The 15,505-nt window shown below is 36.2% G+C and overlaps 1 protein-coding gene across 1 annotated transcript in view; it reads left to right on the forward strand.

Annotated features, from left to right (window-relative positions):
* CEP350 (centrosomal protein 350) overlaps positions 1-15,505 on the forward strand; it is a 187,389-nt gene that overhangs the window by 140,068 nt on the left and 31,816 nt on the right. Inside the window, exons 28-29 of the mRNA XM_044673549.1 lie at positions 747-946; positions 8,958-9,172. Coding sequence (XP_044529484.1) covers positions 747-946; positions 8,958-9,172 — 415 coding nt within the window. The remainder of the gene's footprint in view (positions 1-746; positions 947-8,957; positions 9,173-15,505) is intronic.

The following is a 15,505-nucleotide window of genomic DNA, read 5'->3' on the forward strand; positions in this document are numbered from 1 at the left end:
GTCTGACTTAACTAAAGGATAGATGACAAAAAGAACAGGTGTCTCTAGTACTGAGGATTCTTCCAGTGTGGAAAAATAGATTATCATTAGACATTGCATTTCAAAAAGAACACAGTCTATCTGAAGCAAAACTAGGTTGAATTTTAAAGAAATTCAGCATGGACAAAAAAGCATGTTTGATGGGGAAGGTGGGGGACTGCGGGGAGGTTTGTTTCTGCTGAGCAGCCATGTACATTTTATTTGAAAGTAAAAAAAGTATACATATATTAACTATATAAAGTATTTGAGATGCAGAATATTACAGACATCAAAAAGGTAACTCATTCTCTGTATAAGCACATTCCCAGGTATTTAAGTGAGCACCAAGTCACTGAAGTGCACATTTTTTCAAACTCCAAGACTTAAGAATAGAACTACTTTTTTTTATTGGAAAATAAGCACATATAGAAATGAATGTAACACTAAATTTCTAGCATTAACATCCATGGCTACCCAGGCATAATTTTTGCCTCATGATACCCTATTCATATTTCATTTGCCGTCACATATTCATTTTGTAAACTTCTGAGTAAAATTTCTCATTTTCTGAATATTTACTATTTGGAGTCTTAAATCGAAACAACTTTTGAGAAGAATTTTTATTAATGTTCTATGCTGCACAGCTTTATGATGAGATAGAACATTCACAGGACTTCTGGCTATAGATATCTTGCCTTGTTTTCTCACTTTTCATAATGTGACCATAGGTTTCTTACTAAACGAGAGCAGAAACTAATGCAGAGGCGACAACATGCAGAGGAGCTATTGGAGTGGAAACGACGTTTAGATGCAGAGGAAGCAGAGATTCGTCGAATGGAAAAACAAGCTTTGGCAGCATGGGATAAAGAGCTTATAAAATCTAAAACACCCAAGAAAGATCTAGGGGATGAGAGAAGAGAGCAAAAAGGTAATTTTCATATTCTTGCATTTGGAAAGTTTTAAAGATAATGCTAGACCCACAAGATTATTATCAGCAGATGATTAATATGATTATAAGCAATCCTATTAAAGTTGTTTGTTTACCTTTTTAATAATATTTTCCCAAAAAGTCTTGGTCTGCATTCAGACTCCATCAATTCTTTCCTAGAGGTGGATGGTATTTTTCATCATGAGTTTGTATTGCCAAAAATAGCTAGTCTTTACTTCATCCTATAATATTACTATTACTGTGTACAATGTTTTTCTGGTTCTGCTCACTTCATTTTGCATCAGTTTGTGTAATTCTTTCTAGGTTTTTCTGAGATCTGAGAAATATAGCACAATAATATTCCATTATAATCATATACCACAACTTGTTCAGTCCTTCCCAATTGATAGACATCTTCTCAATTTCCAATTCTTTGATGCCATACAAAAAAATTTTGTACAAATGGATCCTCTTCCTTTATTTTTTCCAGTTTCTTTAGCATATCGACCTAGTAGTGGTATTGCTCAATCAAAGGGTATACACGTTTTTAGAGCCCTTTGAGCATATAAACTTTTATTTTCAATTAACAAGTATTTTCTCTCCTTCTCTATCCCAAATGAAAGAATAAAAAAACTAAACCCTTCTAACAAAAGTGCATTGTTTCCCCATTGACTATGTCCAAAAATTTATGTATGACAGCCCTCTATCAGAAGGTAGATGCACTTTTCCTTATTAATCCTCTGGAATTGTGGTTGGTCATCACATTGAATAGAATTAAGTTTTTCTGAGTTTGTCCTTTCAGAGATGTTGTTATATAAATTGCTTTCCTAGTTATGCACTTCATTTGCATCAATTCATACAGATCTATCCAGTTTCTCTGAAACTGTCCCTCTTGTCATTCATTTTAACACAGTAATATTCCTTTACATTAATGCATCATAATTTGTTCAGCCATTTCCCAGTTGATATGCTAACGATGTTTTATAAACAGTAATTTTAAAGTACATAACCCAAAAATTTTGTAATGTTTAACCTCTGCTGAGCTTTCATTGCTTTAGAACTAACATTTTACTCTCTCTGACTTACTACTGGAGCATTCACTGTGGCCCCCCCACTCCCTTTACCAGAATAGCTTGCTCTCTAAATTCACTGAGATACTTGAGGCCATCTGACTTTCACTCTTTCATGCCCATTCTCTTTATCCTCAAAACTCAATCATTATCTATTTTATTTTTCTTTCTTGACTCAGAGAAAGAATTTTTCCTATTCCTTGCCAGGATAGGTTACAAATGCCCCGATGCCATCTCTTCCTGCCTTCTCAAGACTTTGTTTCAATAGTGTCTGTCCTACCTCTTTACCATCTGATAAAGAACTCTGAATTTCTTTTATCTGGTCAGAATCTTTTGTCTTTTAACCTCTATGCCTCCCTTCTCTTAAACTTACTCTTTATCTTCACCAAGATATCTAATCCTATCCAAGAAATATATATTAAACACCTGTGTGCCAGCCACTAAAAAGAAGACAATCCTTGACCTTAAGAAAGACAGTCCTTGCCCTAAAGGTGGAGACCAGGGTGGAGAAGATGAGGGGAAAAGAGGAAGATATCATTGAATACCTCAGTTGGGGCTAGGGCAGCAGAGGCAAAGTGGAGTGACCTGAGTCTAGTCTCTGCCCTTGCTAAAGGAAGACATTAGGAAGTCTTTGATACTTCCCCCCCTGCAGCTTTCGATCAGAGGAAGAAGAAGTGAGGGAGGAGTTGTCAGTCAAGGCTTGAGTAACAGCCCAGTGGTGAGATAAAAGTGATGAATTTATATAGGGAAGGGCATGAAACCTGCCAGGCAGCAAGGCATCCCTCATGTTGTGGAAGGCAATCACATCTATTCTTGCTACAGTCTCTTCCTTTCCTATTCCCAGCACCTTGATGAACAAATTTAGCTTGACACTGACCACTATTCACTTCAATCAGTTGTTCCCTTTTCTGTTACCCACCACCCTTTGCCAAAAACCTGCTCTTAATTACTTTCACTGCCTCCCCGCCTCCCTCCATTCAGAAGCTGCTGAACAGAACTAGAGGAAATCAGAAACCCACTTGACTAGGTCAGCTATAAATTTATGCTAATTCTTTTTGTGAAACAGCTAAGACTTAAGGGTAGGGGGTAGGATGGACTAAATATGACTATCCATGGCTAAAGTACTATGACTATACCTTCATTAGTCTAAACAGTCTAAATACATGATTTCTTCTTTAAGATGTTATCACTTTAAAGAGAAGGTTGTAAAGATTAAAATTAATATACAAGAACTAAATACATTTTATAAAATTTTATTAATAATAAACAAAAATAAAACTAGAGTGGAAAGGTGCTAAACTAACTTCATCCACTCTTGTGAAGAAGAGAGCAAAAAAAAAAGAGAGAGGGAAGAGCTACAGAACTTGCAATAACATGACCACACAAATGTGGAGGCTAAGGAGAGATTAAGGGGAATTTTGGGAAATACTAAGGGACTTCTGGGGGATGAAGTCCAAGATTCAAAATTTCCATTTTTACAAGATCATAACTCTAGAGCTGAAAGGCACTTTAAAGGCCACCTAATCATCCAATCAAATCCCCTACCCCCCTCTTTTTTTTTTTTTTTTTTTTTAAAATGAGTAACCTGAAGCCCAGAAAGTTTATATGGATGTATTGTGGGAAGATTGTGGATTAGGGTGTGAAGTTTTCTCACCCTTTTAAAACCCCCCACAAACAACCAAAAATAATTCCATAAAAGCAACAGTAAAAGCAACAAAAACATTTACGAGTCAGGAGTGAAGCTAAACAGCTAGGTACAACTAAGGAGGAATATTTCTGACTTTCCTGGCCTTGGTCTCATGACCATTATCTCTGGGGGCAAGAACAGAGCAGACAGAATCCCTAAGGCTCCCCTGGAGGGCAGATTAGCAACCTCACCTTGTTTGCTAAACCAGGGGAGCATTCATTCCTGAGGATACCATTGGAATCCTAATCCACATGAAGAAGGCACTGGGAGTAGCTCTGTCTGCTGGGGCCTCTGCTCTGGAGACCCCAGCTGGCCCAAGACTGAACATTGAAGGAATGGTCTCCTTGGAGTCAGTAGCTACCAGGCCTTCAGAGTAGGAATTCAAGCCTTGTTGCTGGAAAACAAGGGACTTTGGAGGCCTTACGAGAGGAACACAGGATGTACACCTGCTCTGTCCAGGGCTGTGGCAATGGGAAAGAAAGAGAGAGGAAGGAGCTTCTACCAGTGAGTGTGTTTGCTTATGGACTGGGACCCCATCAGCTTTTGGTTGCTCCCAGGAGAGTAGAGCCCCTGTTTGTTGCTATAGGAGAGAGACGGACTGGCTACTTGTAGTTACTATGGCAGAACTCCCTTTGGGCTGTGGTAGGAGTACCTGAGGTTGGTCATGGACTGGGACCGACCTGAGTGAGAGACTATGAGTACATCTTACTCTGGATTATAAAAATTGCAGTAACTAAATAGGAAAAAGCAAACACACACACACACACACACACACACACACACCTCTAAAACTTGAGATAACATGCACAAACACAATAGGAACCCTGGGACTCAGAAAAAAGTTAATAATTAAGTCTATTGGCCTGGCCTCTAAAATTTTAAAAATAAAATAAATATATAAATAAAATAAAAATAAATTAATAAAAATGAGCAAAGAAAGGAGGAAGAATCCAACTGTTGGTAGCTATTATGGAGATAGAGAAAGTCTTGGCTCAAACTTGGACAATAGCGAATAAAAATACCCACTTGAAAACAACAAAAAAATACAATAAATGGCCACAAGCTCAAAAAGAACTTTTGGAAGAGTTTTAAAAAGATATCAAAAACCAAATATGAGAGGTTTAGGAAAATTTAGGAAAAATTAAAAAAAAAATAAAAGCAGTGTAAGAAAATTATGAAAGACAGACCACCTGTACAGAAAAAGAGATCCAGAAAGAAACTTATGGGGGGGGGGGGGAATATTGTGTTGAGAACTAGAATTGGACAAGGGAAAGCTAATGATTTCCTAAGACTCTCTGATTAGAGGGAAAGTAATTATCAGAGGGAGTAGTAATTAGGACTTTGTTCATCTTATAGAAATGTTTTATTGTGTAGCATTCAGATTTTAACCAGTAAAGAATATGAGATTATTTCTCCAAGGTTAATAGAGTTTCTCAATGGGGACATGAGATTCCCATAAACAAAAAATGTGTCTCCCTTACCATCGTTCCCAGAAAAGAGAATGCCTTGCCTCTTGCTTATGAAGGGAGTTGTGTCCTATTTCTCTTTAGCCAGACAGCTCTACCTTAGGATGTCCCCTGAGTCCCCATTAGTTGATATTTTGAGAGACAAGGTGGACTTGGAGACTTCAAATCCCCCCTTATTACTTCATCAGAGGGGTTGGACTTCTACTCAGCCACAGAAATCACCCAACTGCATCATGAGTCTGAGTCCTTGGATAGAATGGACTGAACAGTAGGAAGTCATAAAGCAAAATCAAAAGAATAAAATAATGGAATAAAGTATGAAATATCTTATCACAAAAACAACTGGCCTGGAAAGTAGATTAAGGAAAGACTATAAGAATAGCTGGGATCCCCAGAAAGTTACAATTTTTTAAAAAGTGTTTAGACACCATATTCCAAAAAATCATCAAGGAAAACTGCCCAGAAATTTTAGAAACAGAGGGTAAAATAGAAATTGAAAGACTCCATTGTTTACCTCTGAGAGACTCAAAGATGAAAATACACAGGAATATCAGTTCTATAGCTTCCAAATTAAGGAGAAAATATTCTAAGCAACAAGAAAAAAAATTTTTTAAATGCTGTGCAGTTACAGTCAGAAAAACAAGACTTAGCAGCCATAACTATAAAAGAATGTAGCACATGAGATACAGCATTTTGCAGAGCAAAAGAACTGGGCTTACAACCAAGAATAACATCCAGCAAAGATGAGCATAATTCTAAAAGGCAAAAAAAATGGATATTGAACAAACTAAAGGACTTTCAACTATTCCTGGAGAAAAGCCCAAAACTCAGCAGAAAATTTTGTCTATAAGAAACATACAAAGGTAATGAAAGACTAATCATAAGCAACTGAAAAGGTCTAATTTTTAAATTCTCTTTTGGGAAAATGCCATCTATGGCCTCTGAGAATGACATCATTGCCTGAGGATTTTAAAAGGGTATATATAAATGGAAGATTTAAGGTCAAGGGAATGTAATGAGCTGAAATGGTAGTGGAATAGACAAGGAGGAGGCAGGGTGGAAGGGCCATTTCTTGTGGAGGAACTGCCACAGAGAATTGTACTGGGAGGAATACTAGATCCCAGCTCTCATCAGACCTGGGATAAAAAGAGAACAACAAACACAATTAGAAGAGTGAAAATTTTCTTAATATACAAATAAATAGGAGGGAAGGGGGGGATGGGGTAAGGGAGAGACTGGGAGTCATCTTGGGGGACTGAGGGAATAAGAGAAGAAAAGGTGGGTTAAGAGAAAATAGCCCAAGGGAATAAAAAAAGGGCAGATTACCTAGAGGAGAGTATATTTCAAGAAGTAGGGAGGTAAGGTGAGGGGATAAAGGAATTAAGAAGCAGGAAGGCACAGATGGGGGATAAGGAAGGAATTTTGGGAAAAGTGAAAAGAATAAAAATTAAAAGGTAAAGGATAAGGGAGTGGCCTTTGGAAACACTGGCCAGTTTGGAATGAGAAGGGGAGAGAGTAAAGGAGGATTTTTGTGAAGGAGTGTGAATTGAAGAGGTATTGGTCAAAGGAAATTGGACATCTGAGGAAGGATACAGCAGAAAGAAGGGAAGAGGGGGACAAATAGTAAGGAGGAACAGAGCAGATGGAAATGCACCACTAGTAACTATGACATTGAGTATAAATGGAATTAATTCACCCATGGGAAGAAAATGGATAGCATAAAGGATTAAACACAAGGACTTGACAATGTGGTGTTTATAAGAAACATACTGAAAATGAGAGACATACATAGAGTAAAGGTGAGGTGCTAAAGCAGAACATACTATGCCTCAGCTGATCCAGAGAAGACAGGAGTAGCAGTCATGATCTCTGATAGGTGGAGCTAAATTAGATATAGTTGGAAGGGATAAATAGGGTAACTGTATTGTGTGTGTTTGGGGTTAGGATGAAACGTTTAATGAAGTGGTATCACTGTTGGACCTGGATGCACCAACGGTTATAGCACCCAGATTTTTTAAAGTACACCTAAATGAAATACAGATGGAAATAGATAACAAAATAATAATAGTAGGGGACTTTAATTTTTCCCCCTCAGAACTAGATAAATATAACAAAAAAAAAAAATAAGAAAGAAGTTAAGGAGATGAATAGAACCTTAGGTAAGCTAAATATGAGAGATATCTGGAGAGGGAAAGAACATGAAATATATAACTAGGAGAAAATATTCAAAATAAATTTTTTTAAAAAATGAGAGATATCTGGAGACCCCCCCACCCCGATACCTGCATGATGTTAATAGAGATCTAAGCCTGAGCACACACATAATCCAAACATCATTTCTGGCGGGACAAAAGTAGTGTGGGGAGCATAAATATTCTGCAAAATGCTTTTTTTTTTTTTTTTTTTTGAGCCCTTACCTTCCATCTTGGAGTCAACACTGTGTATTGGCTCCAAGGCAGAGAAGAGTGGTAAGGGTAGGCAATGGGGGTCAAGTGACTTGCCCAGGGTCACACAGCTGGGAAGTGTCTGAGGCCAGATTTGAACCTAGGACCTCCAGTCTCTAGGCCTGGCTCTCAATCCACTGAGCTACCCAGCTGCCCCTAAATTGCTTTTTTTTTTTAAACAAGATGGAAATACATGTTAAGAATTGTTAATCCTACTCAATGACTTAAAGATCCAATTACTAGATATACGCCCTTAAAGGCATTATTGAGAGGGTATAAAGCTGTGTGTGTGTGTGTGTGTATATATATATATATATATATATCAAAATACCTGGAAATAATACAAATGCAATGGTTGAGAGAAATGACTGAATAGATCACAATATTTAAATGTAATAGATTGTATCATTAATTAGAAATGACAAATATTGGAAAAGAATAAGAATAATGTATACTATGATTACATTTTAAAAGAGAAAACACACAAAATCAAGAGAAAAAAGTATCAAAGTAAAACAAATACAAAGGGAATTCAAAAGTAGAAGATGTTTACATTAGCACACATATAATTTACTTATTTGAAAACGATGTAGAGTTTATAGCTTAACACAATTTTTGTGCATTTGTTCATTTAAGTTTTTTTTGGTTGTTGGTGGTGATGAAGTATATACTTTTTAAAAAGAGAGAAAAGAAAAAGAAAGTTTGTGACTTGCCTAAGTTCACACAGACATTACCAGGCAGAACCAGGTTATAACCAGATCTTTTAACTCCATATTTAGTCCTTTTCTCACTGTACTTCGCAGCTGCTTCCAATAAATAGAGATGACAGTTGAAATAACATATAGTGCTTTTATGATTTGCAAAACAAATATCTATATAGTTGTTTAAATTTTATACAACATTTATATCAATGTTCTAATCTCTAAATCCTCACAACCAGCCTTTGAGGCAGATCTGATAGTACCAATATCCCCATTTTGCAGATGAGAACCTGAGGACCAGAAAAGAGAAGTGATTTCCCTGATAGAACCCAAGCTCTATTAAGTAAATTTATCTTAAGTCTTTAAAATGTTCACTAGATAGAATATCGCCATGACACAAAGTGTGGAAAGTGGGGTAGGGTGGGGGGAACATGCAGAAATGTATAAAATTACATTTCTTTTTCCTTTACTAAAACAAGGCCCAGGTCTTGGTGTACACCCTACGATAAAGCATTTCATTAATCCATAGCCTAGAATCTAAAAACTTCTTTGACTTTTAAGTGGATTACATCATCAACAACTCATAAAAACTTTGATAATTCATCTGTTTAGTCTTTTAAAATGCCTTTCTTCCCCCTTACAGAAACAGCCAGTGAAGAGGAATCTCCAGCACCTTCTTGCTCTAATCTAAACAGTGAAAGTTCTATCCCAGAAGAATTAGGCAGTCCAACTGCTGAACCTGTAGCATCTGAAACCATAGCTCAAGGGCAACCTGGGAGCCCAAATCACAGTATACTTACCGAAGAAATGGTTTATTCACAAGATCTAGAGTTGTCTATTGCCTCAGCTACCAAACATGTAAGTGAATGTATACTTTGAATGAATACTTTATATCAAAAATGTCAATAGAGTTCTAAGAACTTTTACAAAGGATAGTATTGTCATTAAGCAGTCTGTCAACAAGCATGTATTTAGAACCTACTGTGTGCCAGGCAAAAAGCCTCTGCCTTCATAATACTTCTAGCTAGGAAACAAAGAGTGAGGGGGACTCTGACTGACTCTTGGTTTCTGCAAGCCAACTGACATTTGGACAAGGAGATATATAAGCAGACAAGAAAGAATGAGCATAATAGCAGACCAGTTGCAGGAATTTGCCTCATTTAGATGAGTAATATCCAGTGCTGTTGTCTGCTCAGTCAGAGACTTGGGAAATTTTCTTATCAAATCAGAACTCAAAGAGAGACTAAGCATTTGGGGAAATGAATCCCCGTGACATTTTAGGGATTCCCCTTATAAAAGACTATGATAACCAATAAGACCATAAAAAATTATGGAGAACAATAGCTATTCCTTCTGAACAAGTAGAAGTCATTACACCCAGAAAAGATTAAAGTATCCTAAAAATTGTCAAAAGAATAGGGAATAATGAGGAAACAAAATATTAGAGAGAAAATTTACATCAATTACAAAGAAAAATTGTCCAGTTGGAAAAGTTTGATTTCAGTCATTGTAGAAATGAACCATTTGTCTTCAGTCCTGTCAAAAGTCAGGTTATTAAAGCATGGAACATTGGAGTGACCACCAGGAAGAAAATTGAAATCAGCCACTTAATGTATAAAGTAGAATATGTATAGACCTCTGCTGGCAGTGTCCTCAAAATTTCCTAGAATGGAATCCTCTTTTCTGAGATTCAACTGCTTGATTTCAAAGGAAGAGATTTATTTGAAGTTGGTGATATTATCTATGGGATTAGGCAGAAAGAGGAAAGTTACTTAGTCATTGAAGGAAAAATACTAGATTTCAGTTAAGAGGTTAGTGAAAATATCCATTTTTTCTCATAAATTTATAGATGCATGTACAAAATTCATTGACTTACATTTATTTAATTTTTATTGTTTTATTGGTGACTTTAGTTTTTTATGTCACAAACATTTTTTAATATGTTTATTTCACCTATTCCCCTCTCAAAATCCCTTTCCTCCTGAGCCTTCCCTTGTAACAAAGAAAAAAGAAAAACACAATGACACATTGCCTAACATTAATAGTACATACAGCATTCAGCACACACAGTTCTATACCTCTTATTTCCTCATCTCTTCTTTGGTACTAAAATGAATTATTATAACAACACAACCCTAAATATAGACTTAGATTTTAAAAACCATATAGAAAATGAGAGCAAAGGTAGGTAATAGAAGTTGAATATAGAGGTAGAGTAGTCAGCCTTTTCAAAATGGTGTTAGGAACATGGAAGATTAACATGAACTAATGCAAAGAGCAGAGCCAAGAAAACAGTATACTTAATGATTCTAGCAAGGTATATGGAAAGAATTAACTGAAAAACAATTAAAATTAATGTTGCACAATTATATAAAATAAATTTGGCCCCCATGAAGAGTTATGGGAAAATACTTCCCGCCCCCTCCTTTGTAGTCCACAGGTGTGGAACACTGCATATATTTATCAGACATTTTTTCAATGTGATCGGTTAGTTTTCCTGATTCCCTCCCCACCTACCCCCCCAAAATTCTTTGTCTTTTTCTTTAAAAAAAAAAAACAAAAAAAAACTTAGAGACAGGAGGTCCTAGGTTCAAATCCGGCCTCAGCCACTTCCCAGCTGTGTGACCCTGGGCAAATCACTTGACCCCCATTGCCCACCCTTACCACTCTTCCACCTATGAGACAATACACCGAAGTTAAGGGTTTTAAAAAAAAAAAACCTCTTTGTTATAAGAAAAAGATCTCTAGGAGGGATTCAAGGGGAAATTTAGATGACATTAAAAAAAAAAAAAAGATGTCAGCATTCCTGACACTGTTAAAAAGAAGTTATTTTACTAACAGTCAGAGTGAATTGAGCCTGGCAGGGAAAATTAAAAACAATAAAAAATCATTTTAAAATCAAAGCTATATTGGAGGAATCAAGAGAAGTTAATGACATTTTAGAACTTTAGAGGAGCCTAGATCCATCATAAGTACCACAGTAAAACCTAAAAATTTACTATTAACTGCTGAAATCAACCTGTAGGTTCCTCCACCCAGTCCGAAGGTCCCAAGGTACCACCAGAATAGTGTAGTGTTGTTTTTAAAAATGATGAAGGCTGAGATTAAAAGGGAGAATAGTATTTTAATAAAAGCTATTGCTGATAGAATAAATCATTAGACCACACGCCTGTAAGTATTCAAACTGCCACCTCAGTCATTTTACCTTTCTTATCTTCCCTGGCCCTAGTAGCTAAAGAGAGCCTGCCTCTCCTGACTCTAGGAGTCTTATCCCCTCTCTTACATCATCACGCTTCCTGTCTGCCTCCATTTTTACAAGAGGAATCATGGGAAATGTAGTTCCAAGGTCCCCCACAGGTCCACAGAAGTTTGTCAAACACTATATTGATACATATTTTGAGGCTCATTCCAAATAGAACCCCAGGTGATTTTAACTAACACAGTAGGAATGGTGAACTAGATGAGCTTGAGATAAACACAGCCCAAAGCTGCTTCTGAGCCACGTCAATTGTACAAAAAATCAAGCCATTCCCCATTTGATAAATAGGCAAGGTACATGAATAGGCAGTATTAAGATAAAAAAATCAAAACTATCAATAAACACATGAAAAAGTTTTCTAAATCTCTCATAATTAGAGAAATGCAAATAAAAACAACTCTGAGGTACCACCTCACACTTATCAGCCTGGCCAATATGGCAGCAAAGGAAAACGATAAATGCTGGAGGGGATGTGGCAAAATTGGGACATTAATGTATTGCTGGTGGAGTTGTGAATTGGTCCAACCATTTTGGAGGGCAATTTGGAATTATGTACAAAGGGCTTTAAAAGACTGCCTGCCCTCTGACCCAGCCATACCAGTGCTGGGTTTGTACCCCAAAGAGATAATAAGGAAAAAGACTTGTTCAAAAATATTTATAGCTGTGCTCTTTGTGGTGGCAAAAAACTGGAAAATGAGGGGATGTCCATCGATTGGGGAATGGCTGAATGAATTGTGCTATCTGTTGGTGATGGAATACTATTGTGCTGAAAGGAATAAAGAACTGAAGGAATTTCACGTGAACTGGAAAAACCTCCAGGAATTGATGCAGAGTGAAAGGAACAGAACCAGGAGAACATTGTACACAGAGACTCATACAGTATGGCACAATCAAATGTAATAAATCTCTACTAGCAGCAATGCAATGATCCAGGACAATCCAGAGGAACTTATGAGAAAGAATGCTATCCACATCCAGAGAAAGAACTGTGGGAGCAGAAACGCAAAAGAAAAACATAAGATTGATCATATGGTTCGATGGGGATATGATAGGGGATTTTGACTTCAAATGATCACTCTATTGCAAATATTAATAATATGGAAATAGGTTTTGAACATGATACATGTATAACCCAGTGGAATTGCTTGTCAGCTCTGGGAGTGGCGAGAAAAGAGGGCAGGGAAAGAATACAAATCATGTGACCATGGAAACGCACCCTTAATTAGTTAGTTAATTGAAAAGTAGGAGAGTAAGTGAATGAATAAATAAATAAATAAATTTTAAAGGCTGCTCCTGAGCAGCAAATGAGGTCCTATACAGTCAGGTACCCAAATCAAACAAATTACAAAATGGAATAATTAGGAAGAAGAAAATTGCAATAAAAAATGACACCTAAGAACAGACTAGAAGACCTCATGCAAGAGCTGAATGCCCTGAAAATTAGAATGAGGCAAACAGAAAACAACTCAATAATACAAGAAATAATAAAACAAAATAACAAAATTGGGTATGTAAGAATTAATAATATCAAAAGCAACTAACCTGGAGAAAAGTCAGGAGACGATTTGAGAATTACTGAACAAATAGAAATACCTTAAACTCAAAAGGGAAATAGGAGGGGACAGGAATAAGGAAAGGGGAGAATAGGATAGGTGAATGAATAATAAATAAAATAAACTTGGATGTTGGCAAGAACATAAAATGAGGATCAAAAGCAAATAAAAATTAAAAACTGGGATCATAGTTGGGGCAATGGAAAGAAAATGTAAAGAAGTGTTTTTATTTATAGAAGAAGGTGGTCGGGGTAAAGTTTTTAAAAAGCACAAGAGGGTAGAATGGAGAGAAATATGCAGTTAATAATCATAACTAATCCCAAGTATGAATGGGAATGAGGTGAATTCACCCATAAAATGGAGAACAAAGTGGATGAAATGACAGATAAGAATATGTTGCTTACTAGAAAAACACTTGAAACATAAGACATTCATTTAGAGTTAAAAGGAAGAATTGGACCAAAATCTGTTTTGCTTCTGCTTATCTCAAAAGCAAGGTTACCAATCATGATTTGAGATAAGACTCTAGCAAATAGAAACATAATAAAAAGAGATAAGCAGGAAAATTATATTATGCTTAAAGTCCTCATAGATAATGAACTAGTAACTTATCATATTTAATATTTAAGCACCAGATAGCAAAGCATGTAAATACTTTAAGAAAAAGTTAATCCAATTGGAGAAATAGGTACTAAAATTATATTGGAGGACTTCAATAGACCCCCTAGACAAAATTAACTAAAAGCTAAACAAGAAAGGCCCTAAGGACCTAAAGAGAAGTTTAGAAAGATTATTTTTAATTATTACTAAATAGGAATAGAGCAGAATTTTATATGCCCACAGTTCATGATATCACTTTTTTAAATTGACCATATATTTGGATATTAGGATCTCATCAAAAAATGTAGAAAAGGGGCAGCTGGGTAGCTCAGTGGATTGAGAGCCAGGCCTAGAGACGGGAGGTCCTAGGTTCAAATCCGGCCTCAGACACTTCCCAGCTGTGTGACCGTGGGCAAGTCACTTGACCTCCATTGCCTACCCTTACCACTCTTCCACCTATAAGTCAATACACAGAAGTTAAGGGTTTAAAATAAAAAAAATTTTTTTTTAAATGTAGAAAAGCATAAATACTAAACATAAATTACTGATCATAATGCATTTAAAATGATATTTAATAAAAGGCCTGTGAGCAAAGAATCAAAAAGCTATTGGAAACTAAATAAAAGTTCTAAAAAACTTCTGGGTTAAAGAACATATTATGGAAATAGTTAATTTAATCATCAAAAATGACAATATTGACATAATATGCCAAAATTTAAGGAATAAAGCTGTTTTTAGTGAAATATTTATATCTATATGCTTTCATCAGTAAAAGAGAAAAAGAACAACTCAATTCATTGGACACACAACTAAAAAGTTTGAACAACTCTTAACTTCTCCCCTTCACTAAGCAAAAAAATAGAAATTCTAAAAATTAAGAGATTAATAAAATTAAAAGTGTGAAAAAAATAAAAGTTGATGAACCAGTAAACTTAAAGCTGGATTTTAAAAAAAAATTGACACATTGTCCTGGGGTTTTGGTTTCAGGTTTTAATGGTAGAAGAAAACCAAATGTCAATTTTTAGAAAAAGAATTCACAACAATTTGAAAAAGAAATAATATAATTTGGAGACTATTTTACACAAATTAAGAAGTAATAAAACTGATCGGTTTTTTTCACATGGCTATTAATAACTGATTTCTTGCTCTAAAAACTGTTCGTATCCTTTGATCATTTACTCATAAGGAGAGGTTGGAGTACTAAATGGTCTAAGATGATAAGAGGGGAAAAAAGTGGGGAGGAGGAATAGAAGATGGCACCAAGAGAAACTTGAAGGAATAAGAAAAATAGGATAATCTGTACCACACAAAGAGGGCATGGGAAGGTGAGGGGATAAATACTATTATAAGAAGGAGAGGAAGAGAGCATTAATAGGAAATACTTAAACCTTACTCTCAGTGGAATTAATCCTGAGAGGGAAGAATAGCTAGATCCATTGGGATATCAAATCCTATCTAATCTGATAAAGTCAGAAGGAATAAACCAAGTGGTGAGTATGTTGGGGAGTTCTTAAAGGGAGGGGAAGAGAAGGGGGAGGGAATTCATTAGGCCTTAAAAAATAATAAGAGGGCCCAGCCGTGTGACCCTGGGCAAGTCACTTGACCCCCATTGCCTACCCTTACCACTCTTCTGCCTTGGAGCCAATACACAGTATTGACTCCAAGACGGAAGGTAAGGGTTTAAATAATAATAATAAGAGAGGAATTAAAAGGGAGGGGATGGTAAGGGAAGTAAACCAAGGGAGGGGACAAGGGGGACTGGTTTAAAACAAACCACTG

This window comes from Gracilinanus agilis, chromosome 4 (genome assembly GCF_016433145.1).
Source record: "Gracilinanus agilis isolate LMUSP501 chromosome 4, AgileGrace, whole genome shotgun sequence".
NCBI classification, from domain to species: domain Eukaryota; kingdom Metazoa; phylum Chordata; class Mammalia; order Didelphimorphia; family Didelphidae; genus Gracilinanus; species Gracilinanus agilis.